At 40.7% G+C, this 19,771-nt stretch overlaps 2 protein-coding genes across 4 annotated transcripts; both read right to left on the bottom strand.

Moving 5' to 3' along the window:
- Positions 1-5,108: 5,108 nt before the first annotated feature.
- On the bottom strand, positions 5,109-12,737 carry LOC117460206 (lysophosphatidylserine lipase ABHD12). 2 transcript variants are annotated; one of them, XM_034101488.2, is made up of 13 exons: positions 12,541-12,737; positions 9,607-9,719; positions 9,406-9,511; positions 9,156-9,275; positions 8,980-9,010; positions 8,837-8,882; positions 8,422-8,551; positions 7,309-7,346; positions 7,165-7,238; positions 6,980-7,062; positions 6,796-6,874; positions 6,574-6,695; positions 5,109-6,472 (listed from the first exon to the last, which is right to left on the bottom strand). In XM_034101488.2, exons 1-13 carry the CDS (start codon positions 12,630-12,632, stop codon positions 6,451-6,453), a joined length of 1,056 nt encoding a protein of 351 aa, XP_033957379.1. In that variant the 5' UTR covers positions 12,633-12,737; the 3' UTR covers positions 5,109-6,450. The 2 variants fall into 2 exon arrangements, with proteins under 2 accessions (XP_033957379.1, XP_033957380.1); XM_034101489.2 differs by having other exon boundaries at positions 5,110-6,472; positions 12,553-12,737.
- Positions 12,738-13,956: 1,219 nt separating this feature from the next.
- On the bottom strand, positions 13,957-19,767 carry mocos (molybdenum cofactor sulfurase). 2 transcript variants are annotated; one of them, XM_034100938.2, is made up of 15 exons: positions 19,652-19,767; positions 19,486-19,575; positions 19,334-19,400; positions 18,622-19,266; positions 18,450-18,526; positions 18,133-18,332; positions 17,907-18,023; positions 17,453-17,833; positions 17,195-17,357; positions 16,975-17,062; positions 16,495-16,619; positions 14,954-15,050; positions 14,661-14,802; positions 14,457-14,561; positions 13,957-14,372 (listed from the first exon to the last, which is right to left on the bottom strand). In XM_034100938.2, the coding sequence occupies exons 1-15, from the start codon at positions 19,761-19,763 to the stop codon at positions 14,271-14,273; spliced, it is 2,511 nt and encodes an 836-aa protein (XP_033956829.1). In that variant the 5' UTR covers positions 19,764-19,767; the 3' UTR covers positions 13,957-14,270. The 2 variants fall into 2 exon arrangements, with proteins under 2 accessions (XP_033956829.1, XP_033956830.1); XM_034100939.2 differs by having other exon boundaries at positions 17,195-17,381; positions 17,777-17,833.
- Between the last annotated feature and the right edge of the window lie 4 nt (positions 19,768-19,771).

Below are 19,771 nucleotides of genomic sequence, written 5' to 3'. Positions count from 1 at the left end.
CATCCTAAATATACTAAAAGCAATTTTTTGTTTTATATAGATCATTGGCTATGTGGGAAAATACTGTGTTTGAAATGTATAATTTAAATTAGATGTTAGATTTTTGTTATATATATATATATATATTTTGTATTCCAGTCTCCCTTCAGATATGTTAAGTGGCATGTCATTCAACACAATGCTGCTCACCTCCTTCAGTTGGGATAAAAGCTGGTTCAGGTTCAGCCTTATGGGGGGACAGGGCTGCTGAGCCTAAAGATGGATCTGTTGGTCCTGGCACCAGGGGGAGGGACAACTGATTTAGTATGAATAGGCGCTAAAAATGTGCCTGCATTTATTAAATGTAGGTAGGTAAGAATGGAGAAACCAGCTCAAGTGCGCTAGAATTTGAAAGTACACAACCGAAAAAAATCTGCCCCTTCCTTCAGAGTTCCTTACAGAGCCCCTCCTCCAACACACATGAACGTGCACATGACCAATGAGTGCACGAGATAAGTTTGTGCACAGATGGAAGGCTGACAGGCAGGTAGGCCATCCAGTTACTTTAGCCGGGCCGGCTCAGATGATTGGTCGTGCTTTTTACAGCGCCACGGCTTCTACAGATGACATTTTTGTATGTATTTGTTGTCAAATCATTTAATATATTCATTGCTATCGGGATGTTAAGAGCATTCCATGGAATATATAACAAAAAGTGTTTCTGAAGTGAATTACCTACCATACCTTTAAATTTCAGCTAAAAGAGCAGTGAAATGAAAGACCTCTGAATTTTCTGTAAAGATATTAACAGTACTTAATGTCAGCTTAGTAAACAAAAAAACATTAGCTAGCAGACTAATTTGCACCACTCATGGACCACACCCACCTTTTCTTGTGAAAAACTGGGTGACATATTGTCGCCCTTTAGTCCCTCTCTCTTGTCTTTCTCTCCTTTCTCTTCTTTTCTTAGAGCCTGACTTTGTTGGTCGTTGAAACATAGTACAACACACGTATGTAGGCTAAGTACTAGCATCCCTCCTCACATGCTTTCACTCTCTGCAAGTGCCGGTGTAGGTACCAGATGTGTTCGGGGTACCAGATGTGTTCCGGTCTATTTCCGTCGCACCCATCATCCGTCATATCCGTCATATTTTACGGCAACTCGAGAGGGCCATGATGGTCAAATTCCGAACATTTAAACATAGCCAACACACTTCATTCTTTACTTTGTCCGTTATTATATGTAGAAGATTATACTTTTTCTCCGTCATGTTGTTTCCATAGCAACAACTTCAAACAGGCATAGCCTACACTTCATTCTTTACTTTGTTCGTTATTATATGTAGAAGATATTAATTTTTTCTCCGTCATGTTGTTTCCATAGCAACAACTTCAAACAACAACAACTAACCGCTAGCCGCAAAGCTAGCATCACAGCCACTGCCACTTGATGTGTCGTGTGTCCCCCAACTCCTCTCCAAAGTTCAGATATTTAATAAAATACTCAGGGGAGTTTCCTGAATTTTCATGCCCAAAGCCAAGCACTAGGCCCTGGGTAAATTAAGAGGCTGATCTCAGGCACTTTTGTCCACTTTCCCTGGTGGTAGAAACTCAAGCCAGACATCCCTGGAATCGTCTCAGAGAGTAGATGATCAGTGGGGCCTTGTTTTTACTGAATGATTTGTTTTGTTATGGGGAATTCAAATATGAGCTTATTTTTGGGATTTTCTGAGACTTTGCACACGTTTTCACAAACATTTTCACGCTATGAGTATGGGAGTACTTCCATTCGCTTTGTCTTGATCTGTAGATGTGATTTGATGTGTCGTGTGTCTCCCAACTCCTCTTCAAAGTTCAGATACTATATACAAATACTAAAAGGTAAATAAAACATGAAACATAATGACAAAATAACAACCTGAAAGATATGTATTCTATCTACACATTTCGTAATTATCTAATCTAGTGGCCTTGTAAAAATGTTGGCTAAAGTAACGCAGAATATATATTTTTTGTAATTGTAAATAATTAGAAACATTATTTATGTGCACAAGTACATGGGACCCCACCATAGCACCTCACACATAACAAGCTGTCCCGACTCCCTCCGGCTGCAGTTCCGCAGACGGCCGGTGTGTGGCAGCAGAGCGCTGGGAGCAGAGGGAGGTGACCTATATGACGGATATGACGGATGACGGATGGCGGATGCGACGGAAATACACCCGAACACATCTGGTACCCCGGCTGAAGTCGAATAGTCCATTTAGCTTAGGAACCTTCCTAAAGGAGTGAAATGACCCGGAAGTCCCTCAGTGGCAGCCATGATAAGTGCCGTTCGAATTCTCTACAATGATGAGAATGATAGGAAATGAGGTTTCAAACTTCCTTTATAGCCTCCTTTAGCTTAGGAACCACTGGACCTCCCTAACCGACAGGAGAAGCGAAAAATGCTGCCCCACAATGCCTTGCAGCCGCAGCATTTGCCGTCACTCAACAGTCGGCCGTTCACGGAAACAACCGATTATGACCGAGAAATGATATCATGAAAGTTACGGTGCTTATTAAGCATTTTAAAACGTATGTGGTAAGTTGCCAAAGTGCTTTGTTTTGAACGTTCATCAGTATTATAATCAAAAAGAGAAATATGAACGTTAGTTTTCACTGAAATTATCAAATAAAGTCAACATTTCACAGTCTTTACTGAGCTGTGTGGGGTTTGTTCAACTTCTAAAAGATGTTTGAATGGTGATATACACAGTGATAGATGTTAAGGACTAACGTTTATAATAAATACATCTGTATTGATTTTAATTTCTTTAGTTCATACAATAATACGTATTGGGATCATTTATATTAATGTGGACCGGAGGGAGAGGGAGACGAGCATAAGTTTCACTTTCCTTTTTTATTTCAATTCCAACTTTGGTCATGAAGAATATGTTTCTCTGTTGTCCACGTTCATAAAGCAAAGCAGCAGCATCAGAGCACGGTGCAGAGTCTCCAGATGAGTCCTTATTAAACATCCATATTTGTAGTCCGCTGTATAGAAAACTGTGGTTTCCATGGTTTCCCCACAGCAGCAGACGCACATTCAGGACGTCCGCTGGCGCATCATAAACACGTCGGATAGTGAAAGTGCATTCGGATTCTCTAAAGTACCGCAGTCTCTTCTCCTAAGTCCTTTTGAATTCTCCTATCCACTATCCCTTAACCCCGTGATGTTTCACTCAGAGGTCAAGGAATAGACGATAGGGTTAGAACTTAGGAGCTGATTTTTAAACTATCCGACTGCAGCCCCCGTGTCACTACCCGATCCGTCCCCCTGCCCGATCGGTACTGCGCATGTGCGAGATGGTCCGCCATATTGGACAACTCCGGACAGCAACCCAAGATGGACACTTGACACAGTGGCTTTTAGCAAAGCTCAAAAAGGAAACTCGAGAGATATGAGTTATTGCTATTACAACGTGATTTCACTATTATTTAACAACTCTTTTTATTGGGTTCTTTTATTTGGGGTTAAGTACATTGTCAGAATAAGTGAGAAATAGATTTAACTTCTGTTAGACAGCTATCATACTGAATACATATTTACTGTGAATGTATGCAAAAATGTATGGCATATGGCTGTCTAACAGAAGTTAAATTCATTTCTCACTTATTCTGACAATGTACTTAACCCTAAATAAAAGAACCCCATAAAAAGAGTTGTTAAATAATAGTGAAGTCACGTTGTAATAACAATAACTCATCTCTCTCTCGGTTTTTCTTTTTGAGCTTTGCTAAAAGCCACTGTGTCAAGTGTCCATCGTGGTTTGCCGTCCGGAGTTGTCCAATATGGCGGACCATCTCGCACATGCGCAGTACCGATCGGGCAGGGGGACGGATCGGGTAGTGACACCCTGAACACATCTGGTACCTGTACACCGGTGCCACAACGCGTTTGGCGGCAGGACCAAACCATTACATGTAAATAGAAGGGGGTGTACAGAGGCTTTGGGTAATTAACTTTTGGAGGAAAATAAGTTAAATGAATCGTAAGTTTAGTGAGTAATTTATCAATATAACGTTCTATTAATGTTAATTATTGAGGATTGATGAAAGGTTACTTACATTTGTATTCTTAATGTTCTAAACATTTTGGGGCCCCTGTCAGTCACGGGCCCTTAGAATCGTCCTAACTTTTCACCCCCTTACGGCGCCCCTGCTTCGCTGTGCTTACCTTCATCAGAACAGCGAGTGACTGCAGGCTGCTACGTGTTAACCACACACACCTCTACACACATCTCTACACCCATCGAACTGCCCGATTACTCCCCCTTTTATTAGTGTTATGAAGGAGATGGCTAGTCACCAAGGCGCATGGTGTGTGTGTGTGTGTGTGTGTGTGTGTGTGTGTGTGTGTGTGTGTGTGTGTGTGTGTGTGTATAGGCCTATGTGCTCAGCTCTATGTGTTCGGTGTGTTCGGTGTGTTTGTGTCTGTCCGACAACGGCATTTGTTTTCAAATGACCATGAACAGTAATTTACACACATCTGGCTAACTACATAGGTATATGCGGGTGTTCCCAAAATAAATTATAGTTTAATCTTAATCTCGATGTAGAGCTAAATGCTGTCGGAGTGCACCGGAACGAACGTAACTATCATAATATCTTCTGAAAACAAATGCCAGTGTCACACACACACACACACACACACACACACACACACACACACACACACACACACACACACACACACACACACACACACACACACACACACACACACACACACACGACCGAACATCTCCTTCATTATGCACCTCCTCGTTTTCACAGCATTCACTGGATTATCCGTAAATCATACAAACAAAACCAAAACGTTGATTTATCTGTTTCCCGTTTTGGTTTAAAAACTGAACAACGTCGGTTTTTCTGGTTTCCCGTTTTTCCGAAAAACCAAAAAACGACACCGGTTCTTTTTTAAACGTTGTTAATATGTTTTGGATGCATATTGTTCTAGTATTTGTTCAGGCTGTTACATACAATTAGCCCCTGTTGCTGCTGGTGGTGAGTAAATATTAAAATCAGTTAAAATTGACAACCGGTCTGCGATTTTTTTTTTAATGGATCTGCTGGTTTTTGGCACAATAAAGGTTGGGAACCCCTGGTTTAAAGCATTCACCACAGCGTCAACCATTCATTTAATATATTTCATGATACCACTCTGGGGATAGTTTGGATAACATAATACCACAACTTAAAACATTCCAATGAATAGATGGATAGTTGAGAACATAAAACACCTTCAACAACTTCCCGTTGTAACTCATGAATACAGCTATTTGTACTTCTCTTATCACAACCACAACACCTAGGTAGTATAATAAAAAGGGCAATATTTTTAACAATCTTCCATCTACAGCAGTAGTTCAAAGGTACTGCAAATACACTTTCCCCTTCAATAAATCCTTCTGCAAATGTGGTCAGACCTTCTCATCAAAAGGAGACAGATGCCACTTCATTGACGACATGCTCTTGAGTATTAAATGTTTTTGAAAATCTACCCAAATGTGACATAGATATAACTGAATTAAGAATTCTAATTAGATTAGACCCTAACCCTATATATCAACGGAAAATAAGCTGATTTAACAGACAGCATATAAATGTAGATGTGTGTCAGTACAATAATGGTTGGAAGGCCTTGTTGACAGGTTTGTCAACTATACATTATACAAATCACTAGAATGAGCAGAGGGGACTTACCCTAAATAAGACATGTTTAAAAAATACAGTTTATTAAAAATAACTAATATGAAGCATGGATAAAATGTCCCTTCTTCAATGCAACTTCCAGCATGCTGCATGTATATGGATCTTTTCATGTGAATTACTGAGAGGTGAAAGGGAGTTACTATCTGTGCAAGGAGAACATCTTCTGTGGAGTTGTATACTAATGAAACCAAAATGTAAAAGTGCATTACACATAGACGGACCAATGCATTGCTTGTTGACATCAGCAGTGATAAAGATGTATTATAATTTAACGGCAAAGACATTTGAACTGAGGTTCTTTCAACTGATAGGAATGCACTTTATATCCTGTGGTTGAATTGAAAGACATTCACAACTCATTTCTGACATTTGCCAGCAGCTGCTCTCCATGTATTGTTCTGAAATAAAAACATAGACATCTTAAGCCTTGGATTACAAAACTCATTATTGGGAATTATAGATGAGCATTATCACCACACCACACCACAATGCCCAGCAGAGGGTGGATTCTGCTACAATGGCTCATACAAATCACACCATTTTTTTTACGATTGCCAGATTTTTTTTTGCATTTATTCTTAAAAAAATAAGATATAAAACAAACAAATACAAATTTAAAAAGTAAAGAAAATCACATATTTGTGCAAATGCAGTCATAAAGACAAAAGCAATTGATTGGCAATGTGTGTCTGAAGTCTTCTGCTTCCAACTTTACAGCGACAGGACAAACTTCCTGCGGAGGAGACATGATGAAATACATGTTGAAGATATGAACAGATACATATTTGCCAAAATAAAATAATTTGAATGTCAATGAGTGAAATATTGTCTCACTGTAAGCTGTCAGGCAGATGAGGGTCTCGATATAAGCCGTTGTGCAGATACCCCAGAGAACCGTCAAATGGCACCATCTTGACCCGCTCTGCATTCTGGGCCGTCACTGCTACCTCATACATCTGGGACAGAAAAAAAGCAAGGAAAGTTTGGTCCAGTTACAACAAAAATCTATCCCACAGAAAACACCTAATCTATTACAGCTTTCTGTGCCGGTAATACCTCCTGAACAGTCTGAATGGGAACCAAGTGATCGTCCTCTGAATGGAGGAAAAGGATCGGGCATGTCATTTTCTTCAAACTGCAAGATAACAAGTCCATATAGTCATTGCATTTTTTAATTGTAATAACAATATTAATAGCTGATTAACTGTTGTTTTAAAGCAAGCGTTAAATGGAAACTTACTTTTCTTCAGAAGGAAATAAAGCCTTGTTTTCTTTCCCTGGATCTGGGAATAAGTATCCAGAGCCTGGAAACCTCCAGTAATACTTAGAAAGAAAATAATACATTAAAAGGTTAAGCGTAATGAAGAAGCAGCTACTTGAAATGCACAAACCACATGTCAGAAGTGACAAGTTCCAGGAGTTTACCCAGGTAAAAGTCGGCATCTCCTGTCCCTTAGTATTGAATGCACCCTCAAGAATCACACCATCAAAACTCCTCCCTGAAAACAGGAAACAGTCATCAAGAGTCCTTTTATTTCCATTTTCCAAAATACACTGGTATCAATTTACCTCGCTCATGCAGTTTGACTGCAGCATTAGTGGCCACTCTGCACAGAAGAGAAACATCCTCAGTGTCTCATTTAGTGTAGTTGGAATGAACAGTTCAGCTAGTTCTGATGTTAGCAGGTTTATTGTAGCTGTGGGCTAATCTTAATCAACCTTTTCTGATTTAAATAATTCCCTATGCAACATTACTCTCCTATCAGCATATTTAAAAACCTACTTTGCCTTATTTTACTTTATTTTGCACCATTAAAATGTGTCTTTTTCTTCTCCCATACATACAATGCATATGACAAAACATACCAAATGTTGTACCACAACAGACAGCATACAAAAGTATAGCCAACAATGTGTTATATATTATATAAAAGAGCACATATCTTATTTAATAATAAGGGAATATAAGTTTTATTGTTTATTTTTTGGAAGCAGCTCAAACTCTGAGTTTGATGGACGTGAGCTAATTGTTAAGCCTTCATGTGTACAGCACTGTCAAATATAATGCAAAGTAACATTTACGTCGATATTTTGACAGACATGATAGTATTTAATATAATGAGATCTAAAGTTTGTATCAATATTTGTCTGACACTCACTATTTAGGATTTTCTTTGCATAGCTGCCTGCCACTGGCATTTCAATAAACTGGACCTGAAACGGTGAAACATTAAGGACCAGTGAGTCAATCAAGCTATGTAACTAATCAATATTTAGGGGAAACATTTGTTCAGTCTCCTTTGTAGTGATTCTGTGCTGAATTCAAAGTGTTTTGCACAGGAATGATTTCCAATGGTTAGATGTTGTGTTTCTGTGTGTGGGACTCTTTCATCTGTTCGGCCATGGCCATCCCTGCTCAGGTTAAATGGTGTAAGTCGCTGCTGTATTATAAACATGTATAAGGTATTATATTAAAATAAGAGGAACAGCAAATGTTTTGTTTCAACAGCAATTAGATAACTAAAGGATAGAGAGATGTCTATTACATCAAAGTCCAATATTTAAAAAAATAAAAGCATGTTATTCACATTCATAACATTGACCTGTATTAACTTTACTTGTGGAAGTTAAGTGTCTCTACTTGAGACAAATGCTGAGGGTAAGGAGTGTTTTGTCACTGACCCGGTGCCAAGGGAGTGTCCCCAGATGACGACCAGGCTGTCCCCGCTGCGTTCTTTGACCCAGTTGTAAACGTAGAGGGCATCTGTGGTCACACCGGCCTCAGTCGGCTCCCCGGTGGAATCTCCAAACCCTGTAAAGTTTCTCTCATCAACTTCAGCTCACCATCAGATCCCAAGAGATGCTCTTCACGGCCACCAGGGGGCAGCCACTCAGAGGGAAACCTGCACTAGTCTGACCTTAAATTGAACTACTGTCTTTTGACGGCTTAACAACAAACAACTCATCAAGCACAAGTGCATCACTCTACATCTTATGCCTGCAAATGATTTTAAATCAATGTCAGAGGTTGGTGTATTACAATCAATAAAAAGCCAAAGAAGCATGGAGATGGTCATAAATCTTAATTTTCACCTACCTCTGTAGTCAGGCACCAGCACGTGGTAACCAAGTGCACTCAATACCTGTTGACACATAATGCTTATTTGTCTTCACAATGGCTGCTTCTTATGTTTATTAGACCTTCAAAAGATTCATATGTTTGTGCCGGTGATCACTCACTTTTGCCACTCCGATCCGATGAGCGGCTGCCCTGTTGGAATGATTCACAGATAACACAGGGGCCAATAGTAAAAAACTTCTTTTTTTTAAACATTCCCAAATATGTCTCGCTGTGTGAAACATTTAATATCTGCTTCTTCGGGAGCAATTTAACACGAATGCATTATTCATCATACCTTGTGCCTGTGTTTCCGTGAAGATATATAAAAACTGGACTTCCATCCCTTAAAGTGTCCTGGTACCATGCCAAGTCCTTCCCTTGTGCCTCCTTCCACTTACTTTCAGGGACAGTGTGCCTTGAACAGTGCAGAACAATAAAGCAGCTTAAAGGCACAACTGATAACTGATAACTGGATCATTAAAAAAAAAAGGTCCTTGCCCTTTTATAGCTATGATAAAAACATTTCAAACGTGGCCTATACTCACCACACGCCAAGGGAGATTCCTTCCTCTGATGTTAAGTACATGTTTACGGTGTGATTAAGGGAGAGATCAGAGGGTCGGCTAAGGTCAATAAAGAACGGCACCCTGACTACAAACAGGAGAGAAGAGAGGTGCGGCCATTTTTTTTGTGATCCGCTTGAATAATTACAATACTTCACAGAAACCAAGAGGGAATTCACATACCTCTGTGAATGTAAACAAGGTGCTGGATTAATTCTGGGAGTGTCTGCTGCAAGCAGGGCACCAAAAGGAAGATAACAAGGGCCAATAAGCCTCTTTTCAGCCACCACCGGGACCTGAGAACAGACAGAAATCCATGTGACCACTCACCATCTGGCCATTAGTTTATAACTCGTGTCAGTAATGGCAGACGACCCTCCAGGTTGTCTTTCATACTGACTCAAATACTTGTTGAATTGTAATTTTTGTAACTGAGCCAAACAAGAGCAGACTGCAATGGAGGGGAGTAAGAGGACCATGCAACACCATCTGTTAATTTAAAAGTGTAATGTGTTTATGTAACATTTCACATTAGAATTCTAAAGACACTTTTTTTTTTTTTTAGCTGTGTACTTACATTATCCTACATTTTACAGTTTTAAAACCCAGAGAAATACATCATTTTTATCTAAGTATTTGTCCGTTTTATTTACTCTCCTTTAATGCAGTCATATCCTTATGTGCATGTGCTGGAATACATAAATGGACTTTTTTTTCCAGTTTTAATCCACATTTAAAGTATACAATTTTTGGATACTGGTTGTTAATTCTGTGTATTTTAACCGGATTAAGGACTTTAGTCATCAGAAGCCTGGATCTTAAGTCATCTGTAAAACGAGCTGAGAAAACATTAGCAGCAGCCAAACAGCTTTGAAGAAACACAGATTTGGAGCATGAATCTGCTTCATTCAGTTTGTATGGTTGGTTTCTAGGACAAAGTCTGTTTGTATACAGCCTCTGCTGATAATTCGGCTCACTTTATTTCACTCCCACTGCAACTCTGTTTCGTTTGAGCTGCAAACGTTTTTGGATGACTTAGCAATAGTAATGTCTCAAGGTGGAAACCACAAATAACTTTACTGATTCAAAACCCAATTCACTTCAGAGTCTTAGGCTGCGGCCACACGAGGACGAAAACGGACGTTTGCGTTACTGTTTAGTGTCATATAGACCGTTCGGCCACACGAGGACGACCGAATACGGCACTAAACGACTGAGGAAACGATAACGGGTCCCAAGGTGGATAGAACGGCATACGCAGCGCTCTGGGGGGTCCAACGGCTCTGTGTGTACGCCCTATACGATCATTTTCTGATGATGATGAGGCAATAGCCCCGCCTCTCCCCACCTCTGCTGCTCACCCCCGCGTCAAAGTAAACTGCACACTGAATTAAGATTATTTATCTTTCTCTCGATATGGACCTAAACGCGAGTGAAGTCTAATCTGACAGGACGGAGACAGGCAGCTCTGCTCACCTGCAGCTCCTCCCGCTGCAGCAAAACACACACTTCAAGTCAGATCATCACCCTTAGCTATTTTAATTACCTCGAAAACTACCTAAACTAGTTATAAATATGTTTATTTTTACTGTCGGCCGGGTCACTCATTACTGGATCAGCTGCTGCATGAGACAGACACTGACGCTGTCTGAAGAGAGGGAGGAAAAAGAGAGGCTCCGTGTATTTTATTATTATATTATATAGAGTTGTTATTCATTTGTTTTAAAGCTCAATAAATAACAAAGAAGACCTTTGACCGGCACTTTTATAATTTTGTCCGGAAGATTTAAACTTTAAAACACGTTGACTGGCGAAAAACTCTGCCCGGTTCCCTCGGCCCCCACCGCGGAGAATAAACAGAAGGGCAACCATGACAACCATGCTTCTTCGCTGCTTTTGTGGAGGAAGTTACAGCGCCACGTACAGGCTCCTGCATATGTACTGCAGCTTCTCCAGCGTTTGGAGCTAAATGGAGCGGTCTCGTGTGGACAGACACTATCCGGATAACTATTGCGTGTGGACGGAAGCTTTTTTGCGATTGCGTTTGCGTTAATCCTATGCGTTTAGCCGTTTTCGTCCTCGTGTGGCCGCAGCCTTAGTTACTGACTGACACTATGGTTGGTTCGCTGTTCAAATGCGCTTCAGTGTGTCGACAGTGAATGAACACATCGCCATTCAAACAACAGATGTACGAGAGAATGTACACTCAAGCCCATTGGCATGTAGAGATCCACTCCACACATGTCCCACCAATCTGTGGTTGCAGGATTAATATGGGAGAGAAGGACTATGTAATCTAATCACGAAGGCATGCTGCCATTGGAGTCCGTCATTACTCCCTAGAGGCAACAACAGGCAAGAGGATGCTATTCAGGCTATTGCCAATTATTGGACAATGCATCCCACCCCCTCCATTAACACTCTAATCAGCCAGAAGAGCCCTTTTAGTCGAAGACTGATTCCTCCTCACAGCTCGAGGGAAACATATAGGAGGACATCTATTTCAACAGCCATCAAACTCATCGCCTCATCTGCCAAGAGTTAACATTTCTAGTAGGCTATACCATTAACTTCCCAACCCTTTTGGGAGAGGTCCAAAACCCCATGCCAGATTGTTCTAATGAATGTACAACTGCTGCAGTGTACTGTAATGCAACCATTTGTATTCCAGACAACTATTTTACTGCACATTATTCTAAGAAATAATAATGTCACTGTTACCTCAAAGTGTACTGCCAACACTCTGAATCTCTTTTCCAATCCAAATCCAAAAACTTAACGTAACGGCTCCGCGGACGTAACGTAACGGCTCCACGGATTGGTCCATTTTCTGTGTGAGTTTTACTCGCTACAGGGTGTAGCCTACTTTGAGGGTTTGTGACTTTGCAGACCGTTTACATGCATACAAACCTTCATAACACACAAGGGGACGGGTAATAACCATAGGTAATAACCTGAAAAGCATGACATGGAACCTTTAAGTTTAAACTTGTGGTCACTGTAATTAAAATGCAATCATGAGATCTCTAAAATATCGAACTTTTAGTTGATTAGGACAACAATAGGGGAAGAGAAATCGCAATAGCAATAATAAAGTGAAGTAGCTAGCTAACTCACGGTGCTTCATACCTCTGGACCCGGGGAGACCTCTGAACTTTGCTGGCTGCGGAGGATGCACCATGCTGTTTGACGACCCTCTTCCTCGTCATGTGAAGTCCGTTTAATTTATCAAATTAATGCCCTTTTAATATTTATTCTAACCCCTAGCCCAGTTCCTTAGTGTGTCTGTGTCACTTGGCAGCAAAAAAGTTTGTACAAAGTGCAGTTTAATCACGCGGAAGGGGAGGCACCTGGGATTTAAGGTAGCACTGCTTTACAGTGTTTAGTAGAAAGCACAAGTCATGTTACACACAATGCCACCTTAAAAACAATCAATACAGTTAACCAGCATGTATTTCCTGTCATTATTCAGAAAGATTCTTGCAATGCAAATAGATAATTAGATAATAGATTTACAGTATCAGTCTCAACTGTTATTACATTGAATGGTTCAGACAGTACAATTCCAGAGGATAATACATTTGGATAGAAAGTAAAACATCACTGATTAAAAACAGTTACAAACTTTGCTGCAACCATTTTTATCAGAGTGACTGTTTTGAAAGAACAGAGTAAATGAAGTGACATAACATGCTTTGATTCATATCCTACGGTCAATTAAAGACTACATGAGGGAATATTAGAAGAATAACCTTAATCCATCCATTACATTTCCAGAGACTTGGAGAAATAATACCAAGGAGTGCTGAAGATATCCTGGAGGCTTTAATTTGTCATCCATCTCTATATTACCATTCTCTCCTTTTATGTCATTTCTATGCCCCATGTGGGCACACACATACAGGTAAACATGCTACAAGCAGTACAACACCAAGTGACACACAGCAGCCCCATTACGGATTTCTATAACAAAGACATGTCAGACTTTGATAGATCAGTTAAGCACATAGAGAGACACATACTTTTGGTAAAGAATGTCACTCTGAGCACATCATTTCTGATGGCCAAAATGTCCCTGTGAAAATAAACATTGTTATCTTAAACAGGAAATAACCTGAAGTGTGCTTTCTATTATGGTTTATGTATTGACATTCCTGTTTAAATGTATTTTATGTTTGCTTTGGACCTTTCATTACACCACGCACATTTACAGAATTGTCTATTAATGTGCACTTTCTGCGTAACTCTAAAATAAAAGTAAATTGTATAAATGAATAAATGGTATACTCTTTTTGTCATAAAATGTATCCACCCCATTTCTGGAGCATTTACTAAGCACGCAGTGCCTGGAAGGTTGTTTCCATTAAACCAATATGTGTTATTGATTTGTAGCAGCAGTAAGTGGTGTTTGGAATTAAAAGCAATATAATCCCGCACAGGAATAAACTGTCTCTGAGTTTAATGTGAGCAGCGATTATTGCATCGATTCCGACATGTTTTGGCTCGAATAACAGTAATACAGTACACTTATGATGTTATCATCCACTTAATACTTCACATCTTCTTTATTGCATGTATTTAAACAACTTTATATTAAAAAAATATCCAGAAAACGAATTTCACTTCCCATTAAAACAGACTTGTCTAGAAACTAATCTGAATGCTCTGGTGTGAAAAGGACACTTGAGAGGGGAAAAGCCACCAGAGCTGCACAGACACATAAAGAGAGCAGCATCAATAGAAACTCCCCACAGTGTTTGACAGGTGATTTGTATTACGTGATGAGCAGACGTACTGATTAGGACAAAAGATGTCGGAAAGATAGATTAAAAACAAGTTGGAAATGACTACTTCAAGGACTGTGTCTGTATCAGGGAACCAGCAGAGAGGATGCCTGTTTCAGTGGAGCCCTCTGGTAGCTGATTGGTCAGGTACACACCAAAAGTGACCTACAAATATATAAAAACACAACTCATTCATCTTTTCATGCACCTTTTAACTTCATATAGCACCAGTAACTACTTTTGGCTGACCTTCCCGTTGCGATAGGCAGACAAAGACATGAGCGGCTCTTTTGTTCTGCCTCCAGTCTCCTGGTCTACGCCAATCATCTGGCACCTTCCACACTGACCTGCGACCTTTGGGTTCATCACAAAGAGGAGGACGTTATTTTTTTAGAGCAATCTGCCTTTAATTCATTTGAAGATTTCCTCATGTATCTGGAAGTGTTAGCTCACCACGAATCTAGTGTTGCCAATAATCAAGTGTGTCCAATTATCCTCCTCAAATGGTTCTCCTCCAGCGATGACTAAATTGGCTCGGAAGCGGCTAATGACATTCTGTGTGTCAAGAAGCTGATCGCCCTCGGAGTCGTCCTGCCTGAGAAAGGGAGTGTGGGAAATTGCATGTTATTTAGCGTTGCTCTGTAAATGATCCACTGTAATGTAAATGTACAGGCGTAGACGGATCCCGATTCTTTTTTTCTCTACAGAGCATTGCTTATTTTGAATAACAAATCCTGTGTTCCAACCTGCTGCTCATTACTTTCTGAATGAGCTCCACACTGGCACGGTTGATCATGAGATACTGAGCTTCATTCACCAGGGAGAGGGAGGTGGTGGTGGCAGCTAGAAAGGAAAGAGTTTATATTACTCCAGTGATTTGTTCAATCCGAGGAAAACATTTTGATCTCTGGTTTGCAGCATGCATCTTCACCGTGGAACACAACTGAGCTTCTGCTGTACTACAGAGGGAGAAGTGCAACTCTTTTTGTAGATATCAAAGGAGCTCTATTATGCTTTGTGGGTATGTAATCCAAAGGTTTCTCTCCCACATTCCCCTCTGAACCGCCTCCATTGGACTCCTTTGTTTACTTCTGTAACATAGTGACATCGTAACCCTCAAACTTCTATTGGTTAGCGCTTCAAAACATTGTACGAATAGGCTAAGGGCCGGGACATCACTTAAAGGTTGACCAATCACAAGAGAGCCGGCCAGCTAACCAATCAGAGCAGACTGGGCTCTGATTTCAGACAGAGGGTGAAAAGAGGTGCTGCAGTATGAGAAAAATAAAGAGCTTTTTGAAGATTAAAGCATGGAAACATGTCCCAGTAGAGACACTAAATATAATTATGAACCTGCAAATGAGCATAATAGGGCTCCTTTAATCAAAAGGGTGCACTCACAATTCAACATGCGTGAATCTCAACTTGAATCAGGCTCATTGATGCCTCATTGTCAGCAGAAGTTTAATAAGCTTTTAGATATTATGGGAGGACAAAAGAGACGGTGTATTTGTAATAAGGATTGCTACTCAGAATGCAAATAGTTCTCTTCATGTCTTGTGTGGGTCCTGAGGGATTATATATATATATATATATATATCAATTACTAAGTTATGATTTTTGATGTTTTAATAATGTTCATCAGTTTAATGCTGCAGATGGTGAAAGTGGAGCTCATTTTATTACCTTATATACTGCTGGAAATCTAAATCTATAACAATTACATTATAATAAATACATTGACCTAGTGTTATGTGAGCTCTATTTTATTTTCACACTGTATTTTAGACAGTAAAATGTATTATAATGTATACATGCATTTAAATTCTGTATTAACAAATAAACAGAGTCTGTAAGATCACTTTGCAAAATAAATGTAAAGGAGTAAAAAGTACAATATTTGCCACAAAAATGCAGTGGAGTAGAAGTATAAAGTCGATGGATATTGAAACACTAAAATATAAGTAAATCAATAAATGGTACTTTAGTGTATTTACGTTTTGACTTTCTACCACTGTATATGTGTATATCATTAAATCAGCCAATCTTAGCCTGAATGGCACATTTCCTTTTACATAATACACTGGTTCTATTAAAGAGAGCAACTTGCAAAGGGAGAGAAAGAGGACATTTCCAGGTGACCATCAGAAGGGAATGCAAGGTCGCAGCCTAAGCCAGGCAGTTATAACAGGATATGTGACCTTGGACTGCTCATGTACAGCATAACAGATGAATCCACAGTACCGAAATAAGACTGGCAGAGCAGGTAAGATGCTTATATAGGTACCTCCAATAGGCTTCTTCTTCATGTCTCGGGTAAAATCAGGACTTTGTCTTATCAGGCGGCATGGCTGCCCAAGGAAGTCTGAGAGCCATGATGCAGCCTCATCCCCACAGTCGACAGTCTCCACCCTGGAGGAAGGTGGAGGATTATGATCTGGAGGCCCGAGGGAAATCTAAAAAGTTTTATGCCGCTCACTATCTGGTGCTACATTTAATCCAAAAATCAGTGGAGGAAAATTAGATCTTTTCAAACTTGTGATACGGGTATCTGAGTAAATCAATATAATCTCTTGTTCATTGTTTTTCCATTAAAAGTTGTAAATAACTGGAATTTCATATGAAAGAGAAAGCAGGGGACCTTATAATGCCACAGCAAGAACAATGTAGCGAGAGAATTCACTGATACAGTGAAAAATACGAGTGATATGTGTCACAGTATTTCCTGCAGCAGCTGCTTTCACATGTTTGAACACTGCCAGCTCACCTGTCACCACAAACTTTACTCTGACACACCCGGTAGTTTGTGTGCGTTTGAGTGTTGTTCTCCAGGGGAACCAAAATGGTATCCATCCCTGCAGGTCATTTGAAAAACAAACATTAATACTTTAACAAAGGGAATTTATCATAGGAAATCCGAATGATTGATACTTCCTATGTCTAAAAGTGGTGTTTATTTTTAGTCAGCTGCAGACACACTGCTTGACCTGATGCCTGCAGGAGCAGTTTGTTTGAGGGCAGGTGGACTTCGGGGCGAATGAGGCATAAACGCCGCTCCCTCTTCTGGCTCAGACACACGCCGTTTCCATTCACCACCATCCAGCTTCTGTCATAGCGTAAACCCAGCGGTCCTACCGGCCAGTCTTGGACCTGCATGAAGAAACAGCACAGAGTCTAAGCAAAAAGAAATAGGAAAGAAGGGGACAGAAACATATTTTAAAAAGACAGAAATGTTTGGTTCTAACCTCAAAGGCCCCACAGGATTTAATAGGATATATGTAGATGTTGGTAAGAGTATAAGCCCCCCCCTGGCTGTTTGAGTCTCGGTGTCCAAATCCCCTCAGTGCTTCTGTACTCTTCTCCTTCCCATCTAATGTACATATTTCTCCATTCGTTATTCTGATTGGAATATCTTCATCCACGCCGTAGGATGCTGCTGTGGCCGCTTTTAGCTTCTCTAGTCTCACTTGGTCCACTGTGACTGGTTTCTCTACAAAGCACTCAGAGACAAAATTCAGGAACTTTTGACAGTCTTCAAATGTCGACATGTAGCCAAAGGACACACGTACAGATCCGGTCGGCTGGCCCTCCACTAGGTCGAGGCTGTCTCCGCAGACGTGGCCGGCCTTGAGGAGAGAAAGACAATGTTTTATTCTACCTACACACACTTTGAAATGTTTCCTTTTGCTTGACTCTCACCTGCAGGTTTCTCTTTATCTGCTCATTGCTAATCCCGAGGAAGGACTGACAGGCCCCGGTGTTGCAGAAGCAACCTGTTCGCACATGGATATTGTACAGACTGGCCATTCTGTCCACCTGAGGGCAACGGAGCAACTGTGTTAATATTCAGCAGCGCTGCCTACGCATAAATATGCAATAATTGAACTGTTGTGAAATAGAACAAAATCCTATTTATTGAATGCACCTGAGAATACCCAATGATCTGTCCATGAGAATCCTTGAGGTTGAAGTTTAGGATTGCGCCCTGTGTGCTTGGACTCTCAAACTGGCCTTCGGCGTATATCTGAGCCACTGGTCGCCCGTTGCCATGGCAAACACTTGAGAGCAGCATGTAAGTGTAGCGTGCCAAGCCAAACGTGTGCTGTTGAATGTTGTGCATTCCCCCTGGAGACAAAAAGGGATAAACACAGCTTGATGTTAACCTTAAGCAGATCATGAATACATTGCATATGTATTATAATTCTGCTATTAAAATATGTTTTAAGTTTTTCCATACAGCACCTGTGATTCTGTCAAGAGCTTCAAATCCATGATTGACAGCAATAATGTCCAAGAAAGAGACAGTCCCGTCTTCAAACCTTTATCGTCGAAAAAGTAAACAGTGCATTTTAAAATAAGGTTGCAGCAGCTTCAAAGGATATCCTAGATTTAGCAGGCTTGTACAGTACTTTACCTGTCAGAAATGTTTGCAGCTGGCACATAATAATCTTCCCCAGAAAGGTAAGCTGCTGCTGTGCCTCCTCCAAAATAAGTCTTTTTTAGTATGCCTGCTGCGTTGTTACGGACAATAAGGGCCCCAAGACCTGTGGGGAAGCCAAACATCTTATAGAAGGAGACGGGAATGAAATCAGCAGGGCACTCCTGTAGATTTAGAGGGGAGCAGCTGACATGAGATGCAGCATCGAGCAGCACAAACCAGCGTCCTTGGTGGTCACATGCTGGGTAAAGGCGTTTCGTCTGGATGCCTCTCACATGGCTGAGGGGATACTTCCTCCCAGAGAAGTTGCTCTGCGCTGGGTAGCAGAAAAGATGTGCCGTCTGGCAAATAACATCTATACCTTGAGCCTCATCATTTGCCCTGTTTTCCACTTCCTGAGGGGAGACAGGCAGGGCAACTGCTCCCTGGGCAGAAGTCAGTCCTCTCATGCCTACTACAGAGGTGTGGCTGTCAGTAAAATAGCAGAAGAGACTCCCAGCCTCGCTCTCAGACTGCGGAATCCAGGGAAAGCTCTCAGCAACTAATTTGAGTGCGGCTGTACATCCAGAAGTGAAAATCACAGAGTACTCCTCAGGGGTGGTGTTAAAATGCTGCAATATCCTGTAAAAACACCAAAACATTTATGTCCAGCTTTTCAAAGGGGCCCTGATAAAAATATAGATGTTACCTGTATCTGACTCTCTCCACTGTGTCATGTGTCAATCTACTGCTGGGGTGATGGCTGTGGGGGTTTCCTATTTGAACATATACAAATAAATGTTTTTAGTTTTTAGAAAAAGATAAACAGTTGATGGGATTTATTAATGTGACTTCTCTCACCATACACATTCATTGAAATGTCCTGGAAGTAGTCCCTGACCAGAGACTCTGGGTACAGTGTAGTTGCTGCATGATCCAGATATGTTATCCCTGTTTGAATGAGTAGAGCAGCCACGTAAATATAGAGACGAGTAGCATGTCACTGCGGCTTGTGAACAGCCATTACCTTTAGTGCGTTTGAACTCCTTCTCAATCACGTCTTGTAAGTTTTCCCCATAACCGTAGTGACTCCACCACCGCTTAAAAGTGTTAAAAGTGCAAAGTTTTTGGAAATCCATCGACCTCT

This window comes from Pseudochaenichthys georgianus, chromosome 15 (genome assembly GCF_902827115.2).
Source record: "Pseudochaenichthys georgianus chromosome 15, fPseGeo1.2, whole genome shotgun sequence".
NCBI classification, from domain to species: Eukaryota; Metazoa; Chordata; class Actinopteri; order Perciformes; family Channichthyidae; genus Pseudochaenichthys; species Pseudochaenichthys georgianus.
The sequence above is the reverse complement of the archived record's forward strand: the minus strand, read 5'-3'. Positions and strand labels throughout refer to the sequence as shown.

What these genes read in the sequence shown, in the direction of transcription:
- LOC117460206 (XM_034101488.2), bottom strand. Translation starts at nt 12,632, where the DNA reads ATGACGAGGAAGAGGGTCGTCAAACAGCATGGTGCATCCTCCGCAGCC. An exon ending in GTCCAGAGGTATGAAGCACC is followed by an intron (nt 9,720 to 12,540) that starts GTGAGTTAGCTA and finishes GTCTGTTCTCAG; the next exon opens with GTCCCGGTGGTGGCTGAAAA. An exon ending in GCTGGTGCCTGACTACAGAG is followed by an intron (nt 8,552 to 8,836) that starts GTAGGTGAAAAT and finishes GAAACTTTACAG; the next exon opens with GGTTTGGAGATTCCACCGGG.
- mocos (XM_034100938.2), bottom strand. Translation starts at nt 19,763, where the DNA reads ATGGATTTCCAAAAACTTTGCACTTTTAACACTTTTAAGCGGTGGTGG. An exon ending in AGCTCTTGACAGAATCACAG is followed by an intron (nt 18,333 to 18,449) that starts GTGCTGTATGGA and finishes TTTTGTCTCCAG; the next exon opens with GGGGAATGCACAACATTCAA. An exon ending in ACTGCTCCTGCAGGCATCAG is followed by an intron (nt 17,063 to 17,194) that starts GTCAAGCAGTGT and finishes AATGACCTGCAG; the next exon opens with GGATGGATACCATTTTGGTT.